Genomic DNA, 25,904 nt, shown 5'->3' with positions numbered 1-25,904 from the left:
CGGATCCTTAACCCACTGAACAAGGCCAAGGATGGAGCCCGAATTCTCATGGATACTAGTTGGGTTCATCCCCGCTGAGCTATGATGAGAACTCCAGCAATTCTTTTTAAACAGTTTCAAATATATTAGGATATTATACACACTTAGTAAGTGATTTCTTTCTTTCTTTCTTTTTTTTTGTGTGCTTTTTATCTAGGACCGCACCCTCGGCATATGGAGGTTCTCAGGCTAGGGGTCTAATTGGAGCTGTAGCCACAGGTCTATGCCACAGCCACAGCAACACCAGATCTGCGCTGTGTCTGTGACCTACAGCACAGCTCACGGCAACGCCGGATCCTTAACCCACTGAAGGAGGCCAGGGATTGAACCTGCAAACTCATGGTTCCTAGTTGGGTTCGTTAACCACTGAGCCACAACGGGAACTCCCAGTAAGTAATTTCTGAACACTGATTTCTAAATCATCTTTTGCACCAAACTCACATATAACTCAGTCCTTAAGGGTCCTGAGCATCTTGGCTTGGAGTGGAGTTGCCAGGATAAAGCTCAAAGGCTAATGGTCTTCCTACTCCACCATTTTCTTTGCTGAGAGTCTTTTGGGTCTTCCTCTCTCCATTGTTCAGACTTGTTAGAATGTTTGAGGACATTTACAGTTTTTGCAGTAGTCACAGATTTGTTTTCTCTATAGTCTCTGATCCTGTTGTTTCCATTTTATTTTATAAAGTAGTATGAAGTGGAAAGAATGGTGACTGGAGCATAAGAAGAGCTCTGAACTGAGCTCTGCTATAGCTTGCTTTGTGACCTTGGACAAGACTAGGGCCCATTTGGCCTACTCAGTCCTGGTTGTGTAATTGTGGGGTTGGCTTGGGCAATTTCTAAGGTTCCTGGAGTTTGGCAGTACTGCCAGCAAGGCTCTCAGAAAGTGTACATTAGCCAGCTGGCCAGACCTGCTCCATTCCGATCCTAGATGTGCTTTTACTTGCCTGGCAACAGTAAGGAGGGAAGTTTCTGGTGCTTAGGTTTTTTTCTCAGTTAGATACTTTGATTATGAAAGATTCTTGACTCAAAGTTGCCACACCATGAAGAGAACACAGTTTTCAAGTTAGAATAAATGAAGTCCCTGAAGCAGTTTGCGATTGGGACTATGATCCGGGCTGTGGCTCCATAGCTAGGGAAGAAGTAGTTTTATTTTCTCTATTAAAGACTTAGGAAACTCTTTTGCAAAAATGTGCGACAGGAGCACATCAAGTTGTTTTTCCAGCTAATGCCCAGATCACAGTAAATGATAAAATAAAGACATAGTCTAAAGGGCCCAGTCTGTGTTTTATGCATTTAACATCTTAATAAGAAAAGTATATTGTGGTTAGTAAGTCAAATGCAAGGAAAATGTGATTGTTTACTAGTTTGCTTTACTTGTAGTGTTAAATAAATGTTTCCAGTTTTTACAGACAGTCTTTATTATCTAGCATAGCTTAGTGCTTTAAAATGAGTATTGAATGTATATTTTGAAAAGGACACATTGCTCTGAAGATCATAAATTTGGGAAAGTATGCGCTCTTTTGTATAAACTATTGCTTATTGACTTATTCCTGAAAGAAAATTCATACTTGAATAGCTTTGCTTAGAGGCTAAACATATCTCTCAGACAAAAATAAAAAGCTCTCTTAGAGGCACACTTTTCGGAATTCATACTGGAAGTTATGTATGAAATTTGAATGTACAAAATCCTTATTTTCAGTAAGTTGTAAAGAATCTTTAGCGATTTAAAAAGTTGACTCATTGAGAAAAAAACTGACTCAGGTAAAATATGCTTGTTACGTATACAAAAAATTTAGGCAGCAAGAAATTTATATGATGAAAGTAAAAGTAAAAGATTTTTGTTTTTTAAAATAAAAATGAAATGACATACATAGATCTAATTCTCTTTTATCATTGCCCTTTCATTATTACTGTATTGTGGAATCTTTCTGTGATAGCACTTTCAGATATACTTCTTTCTGTTTAATAGTAGCATAGTATAAACATTTTTCTTCTAGGTGCCTTTTAGAATGTGTTCCTACCAGATTATTTTATCTCTGAATGTATATTGGGGTCAGATAGCCATTTTTAAACATTGTCAACTGTAAAATCAAATTGGTTTAATAGAAACTTTAAAGTGTTTTTATAAATGTCCATACTTTTTGAACTTGTAATATTCTGCGAATCTTTTCTTTTGAAAATATTGAAAAGAAATTGATAAGCCAGAAGACTTTTTTTTTTTTTTTAAGTTAAAAACATTTACTATTTGGAGTTCTTTTGTGGCATAGCAGGTTACCTGTGTTTTCGTCTCTGTAGCAGCTCGGATCCCTGGCCCGGGAACTTCTACATGCTGCAGAAGTTCTTTTGTAAACCAAATTCCTAAAAGTGGAGCTGGGAGGTATATTTAATAAGCTGTTGTTTTAAACTGAAATGAGGTTATCTGTGACTTTCAGGTTTACGGGGCGAAAACACATGCTTCTTTTTAGACCATGAGTTTCCCTTAAAAAATCTTAAGTATGCAGTCTCTCATTCTTTCCTCTCCTTGCAAGTGATACTAATTCCTTGTGAATACAGATAAGAGACAAAAACTTCTTGGAGACTGGTTGAAAAGTATCATAGGCCTAAAATCTGAAAGTATTTATCTTCTTGTGATCTTCTAGTTCAGCTTCTCACTGAGGGAACACTCTTCTACTTTGTCAGCCCTGACTTTCGGTCAACTGTTGCTCAAACTTTTAGTAATGGTAGCTTATTCTCATTTTAGACATCTATAGTTTGTTAGAAAAATTTATCCTCATATTGAGCTGAAATATGTTGCTTCCTAATTTCCACCTGTTCTGCCCTTGGAACCACAGAAAATTACGTCTGAAGATAGCTATCAAATGTTATTTCCTTCTCTTTTCTAAGCTAAACAGCTTATTCCCCCGAGCTATATATGTAACTCCTGCGTTGTGATTTCCATTTCCTGAGGTTTGATAGCGCATCTGTCACTGAAACAGTCACTTTCCCTGATGTGGGTAGTGTACTTTTATGAATAGCCATTCACACCAGTTATACTTCGGACCAGCTGCCCTCTTCCCATTCTGTCCTTGTGTAGTTGAGCTTTGAACCTCAAACCAGAACCTTGTATTTCCTCTCTGTTAAATTTAATCTTGTTTGCTTAGCCCATTGTTCTAGCTTCAGGATATCTTTTTAAATCATTTATATTGGCTATTCCCAATTTTGTGTAATCTACAAATTTGATTAATATGCCTTCTAGTCTTTCATCTAAATTACTGACTTCATGTTTAATAGGGCAGGGCTGATTTCTCCTGTGTGGTATACCACTGAGGCCCATCCATTTGCTGAGGATCATTTTAGGTCAACAATTTGTAGTTGTCAAAATCAACTTTTTAAATTTTCCCTTGTGACTGGAGCAGCTTTTCTCTTTATTTTTCTCCTACTACCTTTTTTTCTCCTTATAGTTAGGAACGTAGGTTCTGGAGCCAGATTCCTGGGTTCTAATCCTGACTCTGTCAATTTTTGGCTGTGTGACCTTGGGTGAGTCGCTTCTCTGTTTCTCTCATCTGTACAGTGGGAGTGAGAATAGTACTTATTTCCTGGGATAATGAGGGTTAAATGACTTCATATATATAAAGTATTAGAACAAGGCCTGACCCATAGCAAGTGTTATGTAAGTGTACTAATATTATACTCAGATTTTGTTCAGAGCTCTGCAGTCATATCTCAAATTCTCTGAATTCCCAGGGTTAAATTTATATGGTCCTGCAAGCTTGAACTTTTTTTGAAGCAGCTATATTCTTTTTTTTTTTTTCCCCCACTGTACAGCAAGGGGATCAAATTATCCTTACATGTATACATTTTTTTCCCCATCCTTTTTTGTGTTGCAGTATGAGTATCTAGACATAGTTCTCAATGCTACTCAGGATCTCCTTGTAAATCTATTCTAAGTTGTGTCTGATAACCCCAAGCTCCTGATCCCTCCTACTCTCTCCCTCTCCCATCGGGCAGCCGCAAGTCTATTTTCCAAGTCCATGATTTTCTTTTCTGTGGAGATGTTCATTTGTGCTGGATATTAGATTCCAGTTATAAGTGATATCGTATGGTATTTGTCTTTGTCTTTCTGACTCATTTCACTCAGTATGAGATTCTCTAGTTCCATCCATGTTGCTGCAAATGGCATTATGCCATTCTTTTTTATGGCTGAGTAGTATTCCATTGTGTATATATACCACATCTTCCTAATCCAATCATCTGTTGATGGACATTTGGGTTGTTTCCATGTCCTGGCTATTGTGAATAGTGCTGAAGCAGCTATATTCTTACTTCCCCTGTGCTGTTATATCTGGAGCTTAAGATCTCTAATATTTCATTTAATATTAAATGAAGGAAGAGTTCTTATAGTAATGGAAGAAGAAGACATTTTAATATTCTTTTCATTATAAAAGAATTAGTGTTCATTAAAGGCAATTTGGAAAATACAGAACAAGAAGTATAAGGAAAAAACGAAGTCTTACCACCGAGTACAATATTTTAGTACATTTCCTTCTCCTACCATGCAGTCTATAATCATGTCATGGATGGTTTTTGTATTTTTTTTTTCCCCTGGTAATATTTTAGGAATATTTTGGAATTCCCGTCATGGTGCAGCGGAAACGAATCTAACTGGGATCCATGAGGATGCAGGTTCAATCCCTGGCCTTGCTCAGTGGGTTAAGGATCCAGCATTGCTGTGAGCGGTGGTGTAGGTTGCAGATGTGGCTCGGATCTGGTGTTGTGGTGGCTGTGGTATGGGCCAGTGGCTGCAGTTCTGATTCGACCCCTAGCCTGGGAACCTCAGTATGTCGTGGATGTGGCCCTTAAAAAAAAAATAGTAATAATACTTTAGGAATATTTTAAGTTATATACTCTTTTTAAAAAAACCCTATTTTAATGGTTGCATAACATTTTATTAAGTGAATCATCTTGCGTTAACCACTTTCCAGTTATTGAACTTTTAGATTATCAACTTTTCAGGTTCTAAATGGTTTATGATGAGCTTCTTTATATTTAACACTTTTTTTTTCAGAACTTAATCATTATTTAGTAAGGGCCCAAAGCTGAAATCTCAGGTCTGAAACTATAAACATTTAAGACCTAAAGAATATATTTATTGACAGATATGATCAAAATAAAGTACATGCTAGTTCTTTTTTTCCTGTCTTGTGTAGTAATCATATTAGTTCTTCATTCTCTGAATTATAGCTTAAAGTCCTTTTTTTGTTTTAACTTGCCCATTTTTTTTTTTTTTCAAGATTCAGATGTTTTAGTAAGTTCTTGGTGCTACCATTTTTTCTAGGTAATGTATTCTTTCCCTCTTTTGTCTGTATTCTATTATCTGAAGTTATTATAGAGTTTCTGTGTAGGCTGTGCTGCTGCTTTGTGAGTACTAGAGGTGTTTAGTTTTAGTGTAGAGAAAACTGAGGAAGAGACCTGGCTGGTTCCTCTATTCTTAAGTCTCACTGATTCTTCCTGAGGTCATATTTTTTTCAGCTACACTTCTTCAACCTCATGTAATTCTGGACTTGATTCTAACCATCTGTTACCTAGGTTATTTCAGCAAGGTCACACCTCAGCTGGCTGCCGCCTTTCTAGCTTTTAAAAAAATTCTTTTCAAGGTAGCAAGCATATTTCATAGACAGTAGCAGAATCTTTGTGTGTGTGTGTCTTTTTGCCTTTTCTAGGGCCACTCCCGTGGCATATGGAAGTTCCCAGGCTAGGGGTTGAATTGGAGCTACAGCTCCCAGCCTACTCCAGAGCCACAGCAACGAAGGATCCAAGCCACGTCTGTGACCTACATCACAGCTCACGGCAACACCGGATCCTTAACCCGCTGAGCAAGGCCAGGGATCGAACCGGAAACCTCATGGTTCTTAGTCAGATTTGTTTGTTAACTACTGAGCCACGATGGGAACTCTGGCAGTAGCAGAATCTTTTAGGAAAGCTTTCTCTTTTTTTTTCTTTTCTTTTGTAAATGTTAATCTACAGAGAAAACTTAAATTCCACCAGGTGAAGCTCTTGATTTAAATCCATAGCTTAAAAATTGAATATTTTAAGTAGCTTTGTGCATACAGTAGTTTTTGAACTTCAACATATCTTAAATTACAGCTATGTTTATGTATTTTTTATTACAGATATTTAAATAACATCACTTCATGGGATTTCAAATAACTTTATTTCAAAACCTGATTTATTTAAGCAGAGGAAGAAGGAAAACCTGCACACACTCTTTTTAGCACCCCACCAACCTTCATCTTATTTGAGTTGTATCCACAGTTCTCATGCTGTATAGATGTTTGCAACTTTTGCATAATTGTATGTTTATTTCATGTATATATATGCCATAACTGTTTATATTTCATTTATTTAAGATCTGGACGTTGGTAGTTGGCTATGTGTTGACTGTTTCATTCAAGTGGAATGCAAGCACTGAACGCTACTTGAGAGCAATTTCAATTCCTGTCTGGATTATATTGCTTTTTCATTTAGGTGGGTCTCTTTTCTTTTGGTTGGGGGGGCAGGGGTGTCTCTTTTTCCAAGAAAGTCTAGCATAAGGTTAGCAGAGGCTGACCGTGTAAATCAAAGTGAATATTTTGAAGTTTTATAGGTTGCATTTAAAATTCTTTAAAATAATTGTTTGAAAATACTCTGCTTTAATCTTTCATTAATCTTTAATGCAGGTATTTTGCTTTAAAATGTCTTTTAATTATTTGAATGTTCATTTTCCAAAAGATCTTTTAAAAATAAGTATCTCTGAAAAAGTAGAGCACACTCAGACTCTCAGGGTCACTTCTGAGTGTCATTGTTAAGGAGGATAGATGCGCAGTCGAGAATGACATCTGTTGCTCAGCATCATGTGTGAGAAATAGTTAAGATAGCCGGAGATGTTTACTCTCAGCAAGCAAAGGGCACAGGGGCTGTGGGGGTGGGGGAGGAGGTGGAGGTGAGGAAGTATCAAATATGGAAGCCTGTTTCAAGTATTGGAAGGAGTGTCCTGTGCAAGAGTGGTTTAAACAGATGTCTGTAACTGTGAGGGGGGATGTCAGAGCCACGAGTAGCTTCAAAGAGACAAATCTCTGTTCAGTTTAAGGATAGTGCTAGAGCTGCTCAACGTGATGAGTTCCCTGTTTCGTGAGATTCTTCACTGTTAGCTGAGTGGCTTCTAGGATGCTGTGGAGTGATTTTTCAGGGACTCTTGTCTAAGTCTAAGTATACGGAAATACCAAATTTAAAAACAAAGTTCAGTCACCTAGAGCAGTAGATAGCTTCTTAGAAGCAGTTTTTAGAGCTCCTTATTGTTAAAAATAAAAGCCAGAGTTGCTTGAAAATGTCTCTGCTCAGAGTCTGATGTAGAACAAAGCATTACTCTGTAGCATTGCTGATTGGAATGGTAAAGGAGTTTCTCCACAACATAGCCTAATGCCTAATGGGATGCATTTTGAATTGGGGGGAAGGCAGAGGAGAGAGGCAGGCAGATATGTTCATGAGGGTGTAGGCCAACTCAGGGAAATGCAAATGGCTTTTGATCCATGGCTCCTTGTTAGCATTTTTGCCCTATACATTGAGGATATAGTGAAGGTTTTTGCCATGCTTTTGTGGGCCATTGCACCCTTTCTTGAGAGAGAATTCACACCTGGTGGTATTTCCAGGAAATCAAATCAGGCTCCATGATTTAAGGTTCTATGCCTGATGCTTGTCATTCTGGGATTAAACCCTAAATGTGCTTTAGAACGGACGTGATTCCTCAGGTGGTACACACCCCTTAAATGTAGGCTGATACATACCCAATCCTTTATATCAGGGCCTCTGAAAGCAGGCTTAGACTTCTGAGAGGAGCCCTGAATTAAGGTTTCAGCTGTCTTGGTGACCTTTTAAAAAAAATATTCCTGGTGAAACAATTTTATTATTAACATATATGCCAAATTGTTCTGTCAGTCTACTAAACGGAGTCTTTTTTTTTTTTTTTTAAAGACAAGCGTTAGGTTTTTATTTCACTAAAAATGTTAATTCTTAATAATTTGCAGCATCCCTGGCTGGCTCGTGGAGAATTCCAGTATTCCTGGTTATTGTTTTCCTGATGTCTGTGGGCACCCTTTATGAAAAACAGAATGGAGCAGAGTCATCTGGTAAGAAATAGGGCATTCTATTAATACTACTCTTAAGAAGTACTTGGGAGAGTAGCTTTATTTAAAAAAACATGCCGTAATGAACACTTTAAATTGGTGGTGTATTCTGAACGGAAAATAAATTTGTTTAAAATATTTTAGATGGGAGTTCCTTGTAGCTCAGCAGATTAAAGATCCAGCCATTGTCACATCCAGCCATTGTCATTGGCCCTGGTTACCTGTGGTAGGGGTTTGATCCCTGACATGGGAAGTTCTGTATGCTGCTGCGTGCGCAGCCAAAAAAACCTCTTTTTGGATGGTTAGGCCATGCCCACTTCCTTTTTTTTGCATTTTTTTCTTTTTTTTTTTTTAAAGGGCCGCACCTGTGGCACATAGAAGTTCCCAGACTAGGGGTTGAATTGGAACTACAACCGGCCTGTGTCACAGCCACAGCAATGCTGGAGCTGAGCTGCATCTGTGACCCATGCTACAGCTTGTGGCAATGCCGGATCCTTAATCCACTGAGTGAGGCCAAGGATCGAACCTCCATCTTCATGGATTCTAGTTGGGTTCTTAACCCATTGAGCCACAGTGGATACTCCCCTTTCTCTCTCTCTCTTTTTTTTTTTTTGTCTTTTTGCCATTTCTTGGGCCGTTCCCACGGCATGTGGAGGTTCCCAAGCTAGGGGTCCAGTCGGAGCTGTAGCCACTGGCCTATGCCAGAGCCACAGCAATTCAGGATCCGAGTGGTGTCTGCAACCTACACCACAGCTCACAGCAACGCCAGATCCTTAACCCACTGAGCAAGGCCAGGGCTCAAACCTGCAACCTCATGGTTCCTAGTCGGATTTGTTAACCACTGAGCCATGACGGGAACTCCCTTTTTCTCATTTTTAATTGAGGTTTAACTCCTATAGCATAAAAATTAACCATTAGTCATTTAAAAGGGGCATTGAGTACATTCACAGTGTTGTGCAACCATTACTTCTATCTGATTCCAAGACACACTCATCACCCCAAAGGGAAGCCCTGTGCCCATTAAGCAGTTAATCATAAAGTCAGGTTATTTATTTGAAATCTTTCTTTTTTCTTAAAAGTGCTTTTGTATCCCATAAAGTTTTATATATTGTGTTTCTCTTTTCTTTGGATCAAAATATTGTTTTATTTCCCTTTTTTCTTTGATACATTTGTTAATCAGAAGCATGTTGTTTAATTTCCACATGTCATTTCCTATCTAACAAACCATTGCCAAATCCAAGGTCATGAATATTTATCCTTTTAGATTTTGTATCCTTCAACTTTGCTGAATTTGTTTATTAGTTTTAATAGTTTTTGTGACTTCTTTAGGATTTTGCATGTATAAGATCATGTCTCTGCAAATAGAAATAGTTTTGCTTCTTCCTTTCTAATTTGGATGCCTTTTACTTCTTATCTTGCCTGATTGCTATGCCTGAAACTTCTACTACAATATTGAATATACCATCTTCCTTTAAAGATTGTTTTTGAGATACAGTGGTTGTAAGTGGCCTTTATCCAATGTCATTTATTAAAGATCCAGGCTTCTAAAGAGTTGTAAGGAGGTTTTGGCAGGAGTGGGGTGGAGACCATATATATCTCCACCCCAGTGGAGACCATTGAGATTATCAGGCTGCACTTTTAGTATCCAGCCATGTGGCAACAGCTATGACCAGAGAGGTAAATTTGAACAGCATGCAGTTTTTATAATGATTGACATTCGTCCCTTGTTTCTTTCTGATAGTTACGTAAACTGCAAGAGCAGATTGCTAATTGCAACAGATTTTTTTTTTTTTTTTTAATGACCCCAGCCTGCCACATGCGGGAAGTTCCCAGGCCTGGGATTTAACCTGTGACACAGCAGTGACCTGAGTATCTACACTGACATGCTGGATGTTTAACTCACTGTGCTACAGGGGAACCCCTCTAATTGGAGCAGATTTTTTTTAAAGAAAAAACTTATTTTAGAAAATTTATTTTATTAAAGTATAGTTGATTTACAGTGTGTATAATTTCTGCTGTACAGCAAAGTGATTCAGTTATACATGTATATATATACTTTTTCATATTGTTTTTTGTTATGGTTTATTATAGGATATTGAATATAGTTCCTTGTACTATATAATGGGACCTTGTTTATCCATGCTATATATAATAGTTTGCTTCTGCTAATCCCAAACTCCCAACATATCCCTCCCTCACCCTTGCTCCCTCTTTCTGGCAATTACAAGTCTCTTCTCTATGTCTGATAGTCTTTCTGTTTTACAAATAAGTTCGTTTGTATCATATTTTAGATTCCGCACATAAGTGATCTCATATGGTATTTTTCTTTCTCTTTCTGACTTCACTTAGTATGACAATCTCTAAGTCTACCCAAATGGCATTATTTCCTCCTTTTTTTATGCCTGAGTAGCTTTCCATCACACACACACACAAACACGTTTTATATATATATATATAATCTTTTTTTTTTTTTTTTTTTGCCTTTCAAGGCTACGCCTGTGTCATATGTAAGTTTCCAGACTAGGTGTCGAATTGGAGGTCCACCTTCTGGCCTGCACCGTAGCCATAGCAACTCAGGATCCAAGCCGTGTCTGGGACCTATACCATAGCTCACAGCAACGCTGGATTCTTAACCCACTGAGTGAGGCCAGGGTTCAAACCTGCATCCTCATGACTAGTCAGGTTTGTTACTGATGACCCATGATGAGAACTCCCACCATATGGAAGTTCCCAGGCTAGGGGTCAAATTGGAGCTACAGCTGCCAGCCTACACCCCAGCCACAGCAATGCCAGATTGGAGCCGTGTCTTCGACCTACACCACAGCTCATGGCAACGCTGGGTCCCTAACCCACTGATCGAGGCTAGGGATTGCAACCGCATCCTCATGCTTCCTAGTCGGATTCATTAACCGCTGAGCCATGAAGGGGACTCCCCACCATGTCTTCTTTATCTCTTCATTGTCGATGGACATTTAGGTTGTTTCCATGTCTTGGTTATTGTGAATAGTGTTGCTGTGAACATAGGAGTACATGTATCTTTTCAAATTAGAATTTTGTCTGGATATATGGCTACAAGTGGGATTGCTGGATCATATAGTAACTCTATTATTAGTTTTTTGAGCAACTTCCATACTGTTTTCCATAGTGGTTGTACCACCTTCCATTCCCACCAACAGTGTAGGAGGGTTCCCTTTTCTCCACACCCTCTCTAGCATTTGCTATTTGTAGACTTTTTAATGATGGCCATCTGAGCAGTGTGGGATGATACCTCATAGTAGTTTTGATTTACATTTCTAATAATTAGCAATGTCGAGCATCTTTTCATGTGCCACTTGGCCATCTGTGTGTCTGGAGAAATGTCTGTTTAGGTCCTCTGCCCATTTTTTGATTGGGTTGTTTTTTGTTTTTGTTATTGAGTTGTATGAACTGTTTGTGTATTTTGGAAATTAAGCCTTTGTTGGTTACATAATTTGCAGGTATTTTCTCCCAGTCTGTGGATTGTCTTTTTGTTTTGTTTATGGTTTCCTTTGCTGTGCAAAAGCTTAAAAGTTCGATTAGGTCCATTTATCTTTGCTTTTATTTATATTGCCTTGGGAGACTGTCCTAAGAAAACATTGGTACAACTTATGGCAGAGAATGTTTTGCCTACATTCTCTTCTAGGAGTTTTATGGTGTCATGTCTTATATGTAAGTCTTCAAGCCATTTGGAGTTTAATTCTGAGTGTGGCGCAAGGGTATGTTCTAATTTCACTGATTTACACGCGGCTGTCCAACTTTCCCAGTACCACTTGCTGAAGAGACTGTCTTTTCCCCGTCAATATATTCTTGACACCTTTGTTGAAGATTGATTGACCATAGGCATGTGGCTGTATTTAAGGAAAAAAATTAATTTCTCAGCTATCAGTTTGTTAGTTAAGTTAGAAAATACAAAGAAACAAAAAGGAAGAAAATAAAAATCATTAAAAAAAAAATCCCACTGTCCATAGATCATACCAAAATGTTAACTAATTAGTGACTTTTATGTCTTTGGACTTTTTAAAACACAGTAAAACTGGATCATATGAAATTGTTTTGTAACCCACATTTTAAATTTAATTATATCATGAACACCTTTCTATGTCAATGAATATACTTCTACATTATTTTTAGCATCTCCATTTTGTGCTAAACAAGGCTATTTGTGGTACTCTGGTGTATTTGTATAGCTACCTTATAGAAGTTTTTTTTTTAATTAAGTTATACTTTATTATTTCATTTGGTAGGTACGTAATCAGACACTTGTAAGGCATTCTTTTTTTAAATTTTTTTTAAGAGCTGCACCTTTGGCATGTGGAGGTTCCCAGGCTAGAGTCTAATTGGAGCTGCTGCTGCCGGCCTACCTGTGGCCTAGGTACAGCAGCTCAGGATCTGAGCCGTGTCTTCAGCCTACACCATAGCTCATGGCAACGCCGACTCTTAGCCCACTGAGTGAGGCCCAGGATCGAACCCGCGTCCTCATGGTTACTAATCAGGATCATTACAGCTGAGCCACAACAGGAACCGCAGGCATCTTTTATTCATAAGTTTTTATTTAGGATTTTAAAATAAGTGTTTGAAACAAAGATATTACCTATCTCTTTGACAGTGGAAAATAGGAAAGATTTTATTTTATTTTATATTTTGCTGTCAGGTTTTCTTTGCTTAGTCTGTCTTCCTGGTCACAATCTGTTAGACTCTTGATGGGTTATGTATCAAACCAGTAGAGGAAACTTCCTGTGTTCGGCAGCTACGATAGAAAGCTTGGTGATTTCCATGTGTTCCTCTGATTAGCTTTGTCTCCTTTTCCCCTTTTCCCTTAGCGATTCAGACAGCTCTGTCCCTCACCCCAGGAGTTTTCTTTCTTTTTCTTTTTTTTTTTTTTGTCTTCTGGCTTCTCTCATTTAAACTCCCCCTCCCCCAGTTGAGGTATATTTGACATATATCATTATATTAATTTCAGGTATACAACATAATGGTTCCACGTTTGTATATATCACCACAGTAATCTAATTTAACAGCTGTTGCCTTACGTAGTTGCCAAATTTTTTTTTCTTATGGTTGCTTTTAAGACCTACTCTCTTAGCAACTTTCAAATCTACATTTAAGTGTTATTAACAGTAGTCACTATGCTGCACATTACATCCCCATAACTATTTATTTTTATAACTAGAAGTTTGTACCTTTTGACTCCTTTCACTCATTTTTCCCACACCTCACCACGCCCCTGGCATCCATCAATTTGTTCTTCGTATCTATGAGCTTGCTGTTTGTTGGCTTAAGATTCTTGATATAGGCATTCCCCTTGTGGCTCAGCAGTAACAAACCTGATTGGTATCCATGGGGACGAGGGTTTGATCCCTGGCCTTGATCAGTGGGCTAAGGATCTTGCGTTGCCATGAGCTGTGGTATAGGTCACAGATGCAGGTCAGATCTGATGTTGCTGTGGCTGTGGTGTAGACCAGTGGCTGCAGCTCCAATTTGACCCCTAGCCTGGGAACTTGCATAAGCTGTGGGTACGGCCCTAAAAAGACAAAAAAAAAAAAAAGATTCGACATATAGGTGAGAACATATAGTATTTGTCTTTCTGATTCATTTCACTTATGGGGTCCATTCATATTGTTGCAAATCACAAGACTTCGTTCTTTTTTAAGGCGAGATTATATTTCATTGTGACACTTAGGTTGTTTCTGTATCTTGGCTATTATAAATAATGGGTGCATGTGTCTTTTTTGAGTTAGTGTTTTTGTTTTCTTTAGGTATATACTCTGAAGTGGAATTGTTGGATCATGTGGTAGTTCTGTTTTTAATATTTTGAGGACAGTTTTGTCCTTTTGACTGCTTTTGTCCAGGGCTAAGTAAGGGCTTTATTGCAAGTATATGAATAATGTAGGACTAAACCAGGGCTTTCAGATGGTTTTCTTTTAGGTATAAATTCTACTCAGCTGATGATGGCAGCCTAGGGAGCTACGAGGACAAGAATTCTAAGACCAGGTTTTGATCCTTGGGGGGAATAAAACTTTGATGGGTATTATTATCACCTATAAACACAGGATAGTGGTGTGTTGGCATGCAAGCCAGATTTCTGGTATCTGTATTCTGGACTGTTACATGAAAGGAAATGACAGGAACACAATCATTGTGGAGAGCAGGGAGTTCCCGTTGTGGCTCAGCGAAAACAAATCTGACTGGTATTCATGAGAACACAGGTTTGATCGCTGGCCTTGCTCTGTGATTTAAGGATCCAGCATTGCCGTGAGCTGTGGTCTGGGTCACAGACTCGACTTGGAACTGGCGTGGCTGTGGCTGTGGCGTAGGCCAGCGGCTACAGCTCCAATTTGACCCCTGGCCTGAGAACCTCCATATGCCACAGGTGCGGCCCTAAAACAAATAAATAAATAAATAAAATGTGGAGAGTAGATTTGGGAATGTTGGTTTTCCTTGTTTTGTTTACTCTCATTCCAGCCTGTTTCAGAATAGGTTTTTTGTTTGTTTGTTTTTTGTTTTTTGTTTTTCCCCACATCCATCTGGCATGTAGAAGTTCCTGGCCAGGTATCGCATGCGCCATAGCAGTAACCAGAGCTACAGCAGTGACACCACCAGATCCCATGCTGAGCCACCAGGGAACTCCAGAATAGGTTATTCTTTTTTTTAGGATCCTTTTTTGGACTTGCAGTATAGATAATCCTCATCATGAAATAAATTTATTTTACCTTTTTTTTTTCCTCTAAATTTCTGAATTTTTTTTCCTCTTACCCTAGAACCTTGTTCCTGAACTCAAACCACAGCCTTTCCCTCTTGTATAGTCACTTCCCTCCTGTAGATGTCACTGTAACACAGTTGGGCACAGGAATGCCTCCGTGTACTGTCATGAAGGCACGTCCGCTTATTCTTTCCTCATCATTTCCACTGTCCCATTGTAGCACTTGCTCTTGTCTCCTAGTCACCTGCGTAGACATCTTTCTCTGTCTTCTGAGCTTTGATCTTTTGCTACTTTATGATCTGTGGCTCATTGGGTTTGCAGAATTAATCCTTTGAATGTCATCAGAATTCAAAGCATGAATTTGTTCAATTCCTAGATCCAGGAAACTCTTCTTGTGGATCATTGACTGAATTAGTTTCAGTGGTTCCTCCTTCTGAACCCAGGAGCCTTACTCAGTGGTTTTCTCGTGGACCTTGGGAGCGTTTCTGGAACCCTAAGATAATGTAGGGGAAAAAATGTTGTGTCCATTATGCTTTTAAACGTCCTATCTTTTTATATCCACAAACCGAAATTCCCATGACCATGTTAAATAGGTACTTCCATTTTGCGGATGAAGATGTTTAATTCCAGAGGTTAACTGACTTGCCCACAGACGCACAGGTGACTCGTAGAGCTAAGATTTAAACCTAGGTCCTTGACTCTGACCTACACCCAGTGTTCTTTTCCTTCACAGGCTCTCTGACAAGGATCAGTCATCCTGAAAAAGTATTGGCCCTTGATCCTTGTCACTGTCACTTGTAGTTGTCAGCTCCTTCAGTCTTAATGTTCCAGGTGGCTTATCCCAAGAACAGCGCTAGCTTCTCTGCCTCTTGGATCCCAGAAGTCTTAGTTGGCAGAAACCTGGAATCCAGCTTTGGTGTGTTTCCTTGGCCTGTGAGAAAAGAAGAAGATGAGCATAATTGTTCTCTGCTGTGGGCAAGGCCCTGTTAGGCCCTTTAAACATGCTGTCTTGTTTTTTTAGTAACCAGTGAGATTAGTATTATACTCGTTTTACAGGTGAAGAGACTTAGGCTCAGTGAGCCATTTACTCTGAGTATGAGAAGTGCTTCTTCAAAAGCTAGACAAACATCGGATGTATCTTTAATAGCCTGGACACCCAGAATGAGAAGTACAGGCAGTCACACCAGGGCCCGCTCCTCCTAACATCGGTAATTGTTTGTAAGTGACCAGAAGTGGGGAAGGCTTCATTGTTGCTTAGTTATTTGGGCTAGCATGCAATATGAATGAACAAATTTGATCCAGTTAAGCCCAAATTGGAAAAAGAAAAGGAGCAAACTAAATTTCTTAGGCTTATCTCTCATTCCTCAATTCTGCCAAGTAGACCTAGAGAAACTACTGGTGGTCCAGATCCAAGCCCTTGTTGGTGACCAGTAGTAATGTCAAGTGATATTAGAAGCCATTGAGGAGGAGATGTATTTTCCACATCAGTGTTGGAAACAGGAGCCTTCCTCGAAGAGAACATAACATGCTGGAGAGATTTTACTTGATAGGAAGGGCCTCCTTCCAGTAAGCAGCTTTGTATGTATTCCTGGCAGCTGCGGCTATCTCTGTGAAAGAGAACAAAGTAGATCAAGTATCTCCTCATTTAGAGTGGTTTCAAAGTATATTTTCCCTGGTTTAAAAAATAAAATTAAAACCACTATAATGGAAAAAATATAAATCAATATAAAAAATAAAAAATAAAATTATTCTGCTCACTGTTGATTTAGCCATATCAAAAGATATTATCTGAACACATGATCTGTTTCTTATGTGCCCATTTGTGAGTGCCTGTCCCCTGGTGCTAGGCTCTGATGTCAGTGGCCTGCTTGTTTGGATTTGTGTAGGTCCCTGTTGTTTGGGCCTCCAGTTAATACTGGCTCCTGGTAGATTGACATTTGAAACCTTGGATGCTCTTTCCTTTCTTTGTTTATAGGTCTTGGGTCCCACAATTATGTTCCCTTGTCTCTGTGCCTATTTTTAGTTGGGGCTTTTTTCCCAGTACTGTGACTTTGCCTAGATTCTCAGTCCTGGCATTCTTCTGTGTAGTTTATCATCTCTCTGCCCAAACCCTGGGGGTTTTTGAAGTGCAGAAGGATATCAATAGGTAGAAGTCATTAAAGTACACATCTGCTGATAAGTAAGAGCCATTGCCAAATCTTATATCCATAATTTTCACATACTCTGTTGATTTTCTCAGCTATTCCTTTTTGTTCCTTTGTGAAGTTTTTGCTACCTCTAAAAATTTGCTGAATCATTTCTGTACTAAGTAGGGTGATACTGTCTAGTTTCATTGATTTAGCTGAGTTATTAAATATTTATTGTTTATTTTACCGACATCAGCAAGTTGGAAACAGTTTTTAAACCATAGTTGTGAAGATCTACTGTATTGGTCTTAACTCTTCCTCAAGTTTTCCAGTGCATATGCAAGAGGTTTTGTGTAGTTCTGTGTGGATATCTAAAACTGTCTACTAAGAGGGATGAGACTTAGGGAGATGGCTCTAATATGAGGCAGGAAGGGGACAAGAGGTACAGGCAAATACTGTAGGAGTGCCAGTGGCTTATGCTTATAGTTTATCCTGTCAAAGCCAACAGTTTTGATATAGTTCATAGTGATAATAATACATTACATTTATTGAGCTAACTTCTGGTGAGTCCTATGTAGCAGGCATTGTTCTAGGCATTTTATATGCATTGTTTTACTTAATTCTGATACGAGATAGGATTTTTTTTTAAATTATTATTTATTTTTGAAAAATGTTTTGGCTGCTCCCATGGCATGTGGAAGTTCCTAAGCCAGGGAACTTCCAAGCCTCTGCAGTGATAATGCTGAATCTTGAACCAGCTGTGCCACAAGGGGACTTTAGGAATTTTTTTAAATTATAGTTGATTTACAGTGTTGTGATAAATTTCTGTCGTAGAGATAGGAATTTACATAAGCTCCATTTTATACACACAGAGACTAGGGTACCTGGGTCTTAAGTAACTTGCCCATGGTCGTCCATTTGGTGGGGAATAGACCCAGGATTTGAACCTGGACAGTCTTGTTTCCTCACTTTTTTACACCTTTGTGCATAGTAATTATGAGCCCTTCCATTCGCTGGTCCCATTCTCCCTGTGCATTCTCTTTTCTCTCCATTCTTACCATTGTACCCTGTGTTCTGTCTTATTAGACTTCTCAGAGTTCTTTGAACAGCACACGCTCTGCTTTTTCTTGCCTTTGTGTCTTTGCACCTGCTTTTTTTGTCCTTCCATGTCCTCTAAGACACCAGCCTCTTCCTTTCTCCCCAGGATAAACTTGTTCTGCCTTCTTTATCTGGCTAACTTGGTTAAATGGTTTTCAAGGATGGCATCTTTTATCATTCTTATCAGATAGCCCCTTTAGAAACTCTTCCCTGACCTCCCAAGCATGGGTTAGATTTCTAACCTCTGTGTTCCCCAAATAGTTTACATTTATGTCCGTATTAACTCTTAACATGCTGAATCATAACCAATAGTTTAAGTATTAGACTGATCTTGAGACTAGGGTCTTAATCTCTCATCTCAGCATGTAGCCTAGTCACCTGTTTGGTAAATGAATACTTAGTGAGGACTTAGACGTGTAAGTCACAATGCAGCCAAACTAAAAGTCATGTTTGAGCTATCGAATGATCTTGTTTTTGTGGAGCTGCTTAACCACCAAGGGACTTCTTTTTCTGTGTTTCTCAAAGATGAGTCACCACTTTATAATTGTGAAGAAGTAGGTTTATTAATTGAGGACCCTGGATTAGTCTTTAGTCTTATGAAATAATACTTTGTTTTTTGGAATTTTGTTTGGAAGCATCCCCACCCCCGCTGACTGCTATCCCAAGTCCTTAGTCATTAGGTGCTCCCAGTCTTTGCTCTTGAGTGGAGCCTAAGAAATCTCTTGTGGGCACCCAAGAACCTAAGACCTCTTTGGTATAATCAGTTTGTTTTTAAACTTCTGTCTGGAAGTCTAAAAAGAACTCTAGTATGTCCAACGTCTTCATTCATTTCTCCTATATATCATCTATCTAATCTTAATCTGTAAACCTGGGGGTCATTGTTGAACCCTTTATTGGTTCACCACCAAGTCTGGCCCACTTTAACTACCCCATGTCTCTTAAATGCAGCCACTTAGCCAACATTTCCTCTGTTAGCCACTGCAGACCATACTGTCATCTTGTCTTGCCTGTAGTATTGCAGTAACTTATCTCCCTGTACCCACTCTTGGTCCCCTCTAATCTGTTCTTTACCAAACTGTATTAATAACCTTTATATCTCAAAATAGATTCTTTACAGAGTGGGGAGATGTGGTCATGAAAAGGCAAATGAGAGATCCTTGAACCAATGAAACTATTCTATATCTTGTATTCATGCTGACATTCTGATTGTGATATTGTGTATAGTTTTGCAAGGTATTAGCATTGGGTCGGGGGAAACAGGATAAAAGATACACAGGATCTGATCCCTCTAATATTTCTTATAACTGCATGTGATATTACAATTATTTCAGTAACATTTCAGTAAAAAAACTATTCTATTTAAAACTCTTTAGTGCTTTCCTTTTCCTTTTAGGATAAAGATTAAAGTCTTCACTATGGCCTTCTGCAACTTGCATCATCAGGTTGACCATCTGTAGGCTGATTATTTGATACTAGTTTCCCACTGGCTATCTGTTTTCCAGACCCACTGACCTTTCACTGTCTTTAACATGCCAGCTTCTTCCCTTACACCTTATTTACCTGTGGTTAATTTAATTCTTCCTCATTCTTTGTATGTCAGCTTTGTTTTCACTTCTTCTTCTTCTTCTTCTTTTCTGTTGCATTTTAGGACCAATCTTGCAGCATATGGAAGCTCCCAAACTAGGGGTTGAATCAGAGCTGCAGCTGCCAGCCTACACCAAAGCGCAGTAATGCCAGATCCAAGCCGAGTCAACAACCTACACCACAGTTCACGTCAATGCCAGATCCTTAACCCAGTGAGTGAGGCCAGGGATTGAACCCGAATCCTCATGTATACTAGTTGGGTTCTTAACCCACTGAGCCACAGTGGGGACGCCTGGTTTTTACTTCTTAAAGAGAAGCCTTTCCTGATTCTCCAGCCTAAGTCAGATTTCTTCTGTTAGAGCACATAAAGTGCCCAGTATTCTTCCTTTATAGCAATCATCATAATTTGTATACATTCATTTATTCATATGGTTCTTTAATTTGTTGCTATCTCTTCCACTAGACTCCATGGGGCAGGGTCTGTGTTTTATCCCCAGCACTGAATACAGTGAGTAAGGGGAACACTTAAGACATGAAAGACACTCTCTTTGTCTCTCAGCCCTTGTTCTCTCATTGGCATCTAAGAAGCACCTTAGATACTTAGGCCAGGAGAATAGGCCCCAATCTAGATATCTAGCTTATGTTCTCTTCCTGGATCATGAGTTTGAGTTTCTCTTGGATTGCCTAAAAATAAACCTCTTTCAGGACACAGAGGCATTTATTAGAGGAGGGATAGGGTTTATTAGAGGAGGGATGGTTGAGCGAGATGAGTGCTCTTGATCCTGATGGTGACTCTACCAAAGAGCCATCTGAGGCCCTGGCCTGTTTACGTCTGGGGATGGCCAGCCATTTGTTGGGTATGCAGAGTTTATTTAGAGCTATAATTTATTGACCTTCTGAAGGTCACGGCTCTTTTTATTGACTTGGCAGAGTTTTATCTTGTCACATTGGATATTGGTCCAGCAGAATTTCCCAGCTCTACGTGTGAGGGTGTAGGTATGATGTGGTGACTAAGGACAATCAGTGTGCTTAGTTGGGTAATGGAATCCATACCAACTAATCTAAATAGAAAGTGGTATCGGTTAGAATAAAGAATTTTTACATGTAGAATTTTTGGAAAGACCATACAATTAAGCTTAGATTTGGCAATCAGAAGCAATGCAGACAGGAGAAGGGCTCAATGACATCAAAGGACTGTTTGAGCAGAAGTGCCACAACTGCTGCTGTTTGCCACAAAAGTGGAGTGGAGAGAACAGAACTTCTGGAACTTTTGCTCAGTTCCTATAGAAAAACCATATGCCTCCAAGACTGTGTTTGACATGAGAACATCTAAATTTCAGTGAGTCCTAAAATTTAGGGCTTCCAAGTCTGCGTAAGTGTACGAGCTTCATAGAAACTGCATCATGCATGGAACTTTAGCTCTAAAGGAATCCAAGAAGTACAGTCTTTAGCTTTCCAGTCTCTATGGTGCAGGAAAGCATGCTAGAAGCTGGTGTCATGTGAGCGGTCCTGTGTTATCTGCTGTAGCAAATTAAAGGCTGACCATTACAGACAGACCTCGTTGGCCAGTGAATGTTTTTTGAGTCTACTACAGATGGTTAAGCTTGGTTTACTACCTGTTAGGAACTTAACATGGAAAGATGAAACCAGGGTATTATTTTAGATTTTAAAGTGGTGGATTTTGCCTGTGCTGAATTATATACAGTTGACCCTTTAACCATGTTGGGGTTAGAAGCGCTGACCTCCCTTATAGTTAAAAATCTGCAAACTTCTATTGATGCCTCAAAAATTAAAGGAATTGATAAGTGGCTCACCTAAGGGCAGAAAGCTGAAACAGTTTGGGTAGAATCAGGACTCAAGTCCTAGTTCTTTTGATTCCATGTGTTGTGATTTCTAATGGAAAAAACTTTTCTACTGTAGTTCCTGTCATGGCTCAGCAGTAATGAACCTGACTAGTATTCATGAGGATGTGGGTTCAATCTCTGGCCTTACTCAGTGGGTTAAGGATCCGGCATTGCTGTGAGTTGTGGTGTAGGTCACAGACACAGTTCAGATCTCATGTTGCACTGCGGTGTAGGCTGGCAGCTGCAGCTCTGATTTGACCCCTAGCCTGGCAACTTCCATATTGCCATGGGTGCTGCCCTAAAAAAGACAAAAAAAAAAAGAAAGAAAGAAAGAAAAACTTTTCCCCACACTTAAAGATCTGTACAATAAAAAAAATGTTTGTTGAGAAAAATCCACATATAGGACTGTGCAATTCAAACCTTGTTCAAGGGTTGACCTATATGGTTTTGCATAATACACATACATTTGCATATTCATTCTTAGAATAATGTTATTGAGAGCACTAAGTTTGGACTGTTCCATACTATACTAGGAGCTAGTAATATAATATAAAGTGTGCGCTTAAGAAGCTCACAGATTAGGCATGGCAGTGTTTTTCAACCGAGATGTGCATTAAAATTAACCTGTGAACTGAAAAAAAAAAAAAAAAAGATATATATATATATATGCATGGCATTCCATGTTTATATATCCGCTATCCACTACCTGCACCAACATGAAGTTCCCAAATGAGAGAGAGCCACAGAGAATCCTGTTGATTCTTAAGCATTGTCCTTTGTGAAGAACCACTGGCCTAGTAGGTCAGTAATAAACCATTTTGTTATACTGATGTTGAAAACTTAGAACTTTGTTTCAGTTTGCAGCTTATTTCCCATTTTGTTCATTGCATTTCAAAAGTTTTAAAAATGCATGCTTGTTTTACAGGAGCAGAGTTACCAGGGCAAGTTATCTCCATGGCAGCGTCTACTCTTGCAACCTTGGCCATCTCAATCACAGGGTACGAGTCAAGCACTGAGGACCAGCCCTCTACCCCGTCTGCAGGTGACTGACGTTATGAAGGAATCCCTTCAAAACTGTACTGGAAAATGAAATCTGCATAGAATATAAAATTTAAAAAGACACTAGCATTACTGGTCCTTTGTTTTTCTCTCTGGTTCCTATTTTTACACTTTTTATCCTTCTCATCTTTGTTCTCTTATCACCTTTTTTTTCATATGTTAAATTATTTACAGTCTTAGTTTTCTTATCATGATTCTTCATTCTTTCCTTTTTTTAAAGTGCTTTTCTTATTTTTCTTTTCTTAGTCCTTCTGTTTTCCATTTCTTCTGTAACTCTCAGTTCTCCATTGTACTGATTTTGCTCTAACTTTGTGTTGTTTTTATTGTTCCCCTTTTCCAGTGCTTTCTTTTGTTTTTTATTTTCCATCTTCTAATCATTCATTTCTCTGGTATTTCTGGCATTTCTCCTCAAAGTTTGCTTTGCGTGCCTTATGCTGTTAATAGTTTGACTGTTGACCTTAAAACAGAGCCCTCTAGTTGTTCTCAGTGCTTCTGTGAGATCCATCTGGTAGATTTATACCAGCTTTAAAATCACACTGTACTCACGGAGTTCAGGTATGTAAAAGGCCATCTCTGTCTGTGCCAAGAGGTCCATTAGTGCCAGAGGTTTTGGAGTTAAGGAGTATTTTTCATTATCTTTTCTGGAAGGGACTTTTCAGAAGTATTGAAAGAAGGTCTCACCTAAGAAAAAGGCATTTGGGGGTAGTAGGAAACTTACTTTTCTTGCACATTGAATCATGTTTTCAAAGTGAAGAGGGGTTGATGTTTGGGTTATGAACTTGTTATTCTTCTAAATGTCTGCCACATCCACCAACATAAAGTTTCCAAATTAGAAATATATTCATAGAGCAGAGCCAAACAGAAGTATTTTATAACTAGCTTGGGCTTTAACCCCACACCTCAGGGCTAAAGATGTTTGTCTCGGTTAGGTTACCATGGTGCTAGTTATATCAGTAGTAAAAATGTACTCACAGGAGTCCCCATTGGGGCTCAGTGGTTAAGGATCATGGCTAGTATCCATGAGGACTCGGGTTCAATCCCTGGCCTTGCTCAGTAGGTTAAGGATCTGGCGTTGCCATGAGCTGTGGTGTAGGTCACAGATACAGCTCGGATCCCACGTTGCTGTGGCTATGGCGTAGGCCAGTAGCTATAGCTCCGAGTAGATCCCTAGCCTGGGAACCTCCATTTGCCACGGGTCCTAAGAAAATAAAAGCCAAAAAAGAAAATGTACTCACAGCTAAGCGTTTAACATTAAAAAAAACACTAAGAAAATTATAACATAGCACTTAGAGAACTACTATGTGGTTGCTTATGAAAATCATAAAATAACAGGGAAAGCATTTTTTGAACAAATATTTAGTGAACACCTACTAAATGTCAGGTACTATCACATGTGCTCAGAATTCAGTGGAGGAGAGATCAGGACAAAGTCTTAGCTCCCCTGGAGCTGACATTCAGCTGAAGGGAGAAAGGGAAAAGGGTGATAAGTAGAACATGATAAAACTGTGTAAGACCATGTAGAGACAGTGGGGCAGAAGGTGGGTTGGGATTATGAGTGTTCATGTTTTTCTTTTCTGGACTTTGCAAAATATGATATACTTTTGTCGACTTTTTCCTTATGGAAGGCAAAATGCAGGTTTTAGAATCTTATTTCCATCATCATAGTATATACCGAGTAATATTGCTTTAAGAGCTTTATGATTTCTGATGTAGATGGTATGTCTTGGTAAAACTAGGAAACAGAAATGGTAGAACCCTATAGCAAAATGTAACATAGTAGTCACATTGTTGAGAAACAATGCCTTATGTGAAGTAATTCAGTGTAATATTTGAAAATTCCTTGCCCCCAACAATCTATCATTTTTTATATCTCATTCTAAGAGAAAGACATGCTTCAAAGCCCTGGGTTCTTGTAAGAGCAGTTGACTCCATTTAGGTGAAGACACTGAAAAGCTCTTGTGTCAGAAATATATATAAATACATAGATTATAAATTTATACTAAAAGAGGAATTTTTCCAGATAATGGAATTCTGTATGTTAATATCTATTGCCTTATGTGGTTTGTGTAATTTTCATGGGCTAATTATAATTCTGAGCTACTTTGTCATATATTTTTCTTTAGTTTTTTGTTTAAATGATAAATATATATAAAAAATAATATATGCAATTAAAAAAAACCTCAAACAGTGTAAAGTGAATGAAGTAAAAAGTAAAACATTCCTCACACCCACTCCCCCCCCCCACACCCAACAAAGTGAATTTCCCTGGATTTAAACACTGCCATCATTAATTCTCCACATATTTTTTTTCAGTGCTTATGCAAACATACATCTAGGTCTTTTTTTCTTATTTAAGCCAATGTAAGGTGACCTGGCTAATTGCTGTATGTTATTGTTTATTACTGTGGATTGATAATGTGGGTGTGTGGGTGATTTTTTTTCTTCCCTCTTCAGGGACAAAGACCATGGACAGAGGAGAACCCCCTCCAACGATATCTTCATCTTCTTCACCCTCCTCCCCTTCACCCACCTTGGGCAGACAAAGGCCTGAAATTGGATCGTTTCTTAGAAAGAAGAAAACTAGTGATATCTACTTTGTGTCTCTCGTTTGGGCCATCATTGGAGTCCAGATCTGGTTGAACCTATGGATTATACAGTTGCTGCCAGTGCCTATTGCCGGTAATTGGTTAATTATGATCTTGTCTCCGAAGACTTATCTTGAACTTTTGGATTTTTATGTTTGAGATAATTTTACTCAAATAAAATAAGAGGGGAGAGAAAACAAACAAAAAATAAATAAAAGGGGAGCGGCGAGTTCCCGTGGTGCAGTGGAAACGAATCTGACCAGGAACCACGAGGTTTCAGGTTCAATCCCTGGCCTGGCTCAGTGGGTTTAAGGATCCGGCATTGCCATGAGCTGTGGTGTGGGTCGCAGACGCGGCTCAGATCTGACGTTGCTGTGACTCTGGCATAGGCCGGCAGCTACAGCTCCGATTCGACCCCTAGCCTGGGAACCTCCGTATGCGACAGGTGAGGCCATAAAAAGACAAAAAAAAGGGGGGGGGGGGAGCAGCTAAGAACAGGGTGGCCCCCCTAAAGGTTTTCTACAACTATAATTACTCGGGGCTTATTCTGGATGCCATAGGAGTTTCCTTAAGACCGCTACAGAGATTTTAAAGGGGAAGGGGAGTTCCTGTTATGGCTTAGCAGGTTAAGAACCCAACATAGTCTCTGTAAGGATGCCTCATTCAGTGGGTTAAGGATCTGGCATTGCTGTGGCTGTGGTGTAGACCGGCAGCTG

At 39.0% G+C, this 25,904-nt stretch overlaps 1 protein-coding gene across 2 annotated transcripts in view; it reads left to right on the top strand.

Moving 5' to 3' along the window:
- TMEM245 (transmembrane protein 245) overlaps positions 1–25,904 on the top strand; it is a 93,878-nt gene that overhangs the window by 3,993 nt on the left and 63,981 nt on the right. For both annotated transcript variants that reach the window (XM_047768113.1, XM_047768112.1), the window contains exons 2-5: positions 6,423–6,540; positions 8,076–8,177; positions 22,470–22,586; positions 25,058–25,282. In XM_047768113.1, the coding sequence (XP_047624069.1) occupies positions 6,423–6,540; positions 8,076–8,177; positions 22,470–22,586; positions 25,058–25,282 (562 nt within the window). The remainder of the gene's footprint in view (positions 1–6,422; positions 6,541–8,075; positions 8,178–22,469; positions 22,587–25,057; positions 25,283–25,904) is intronic.

This window comes from Phacochoerus africanus, chromosome 2 (assembly GCF_016906955.1).
Source record: "Phacochoerus africanus isolate WHEZ1 chromosome 2, ROS_Pafr_v1, whole genome shotgun sequence".
Lineage (NCBI taxonomy): Eukaryota > Metazoa > Chordata > Mammalia > Artiodactyla > Suidae > Phacochoerus > Phacochoerus africanus.
This window is presented reverse-complemented; position numbering and strand designations above follow the sequence as displayed.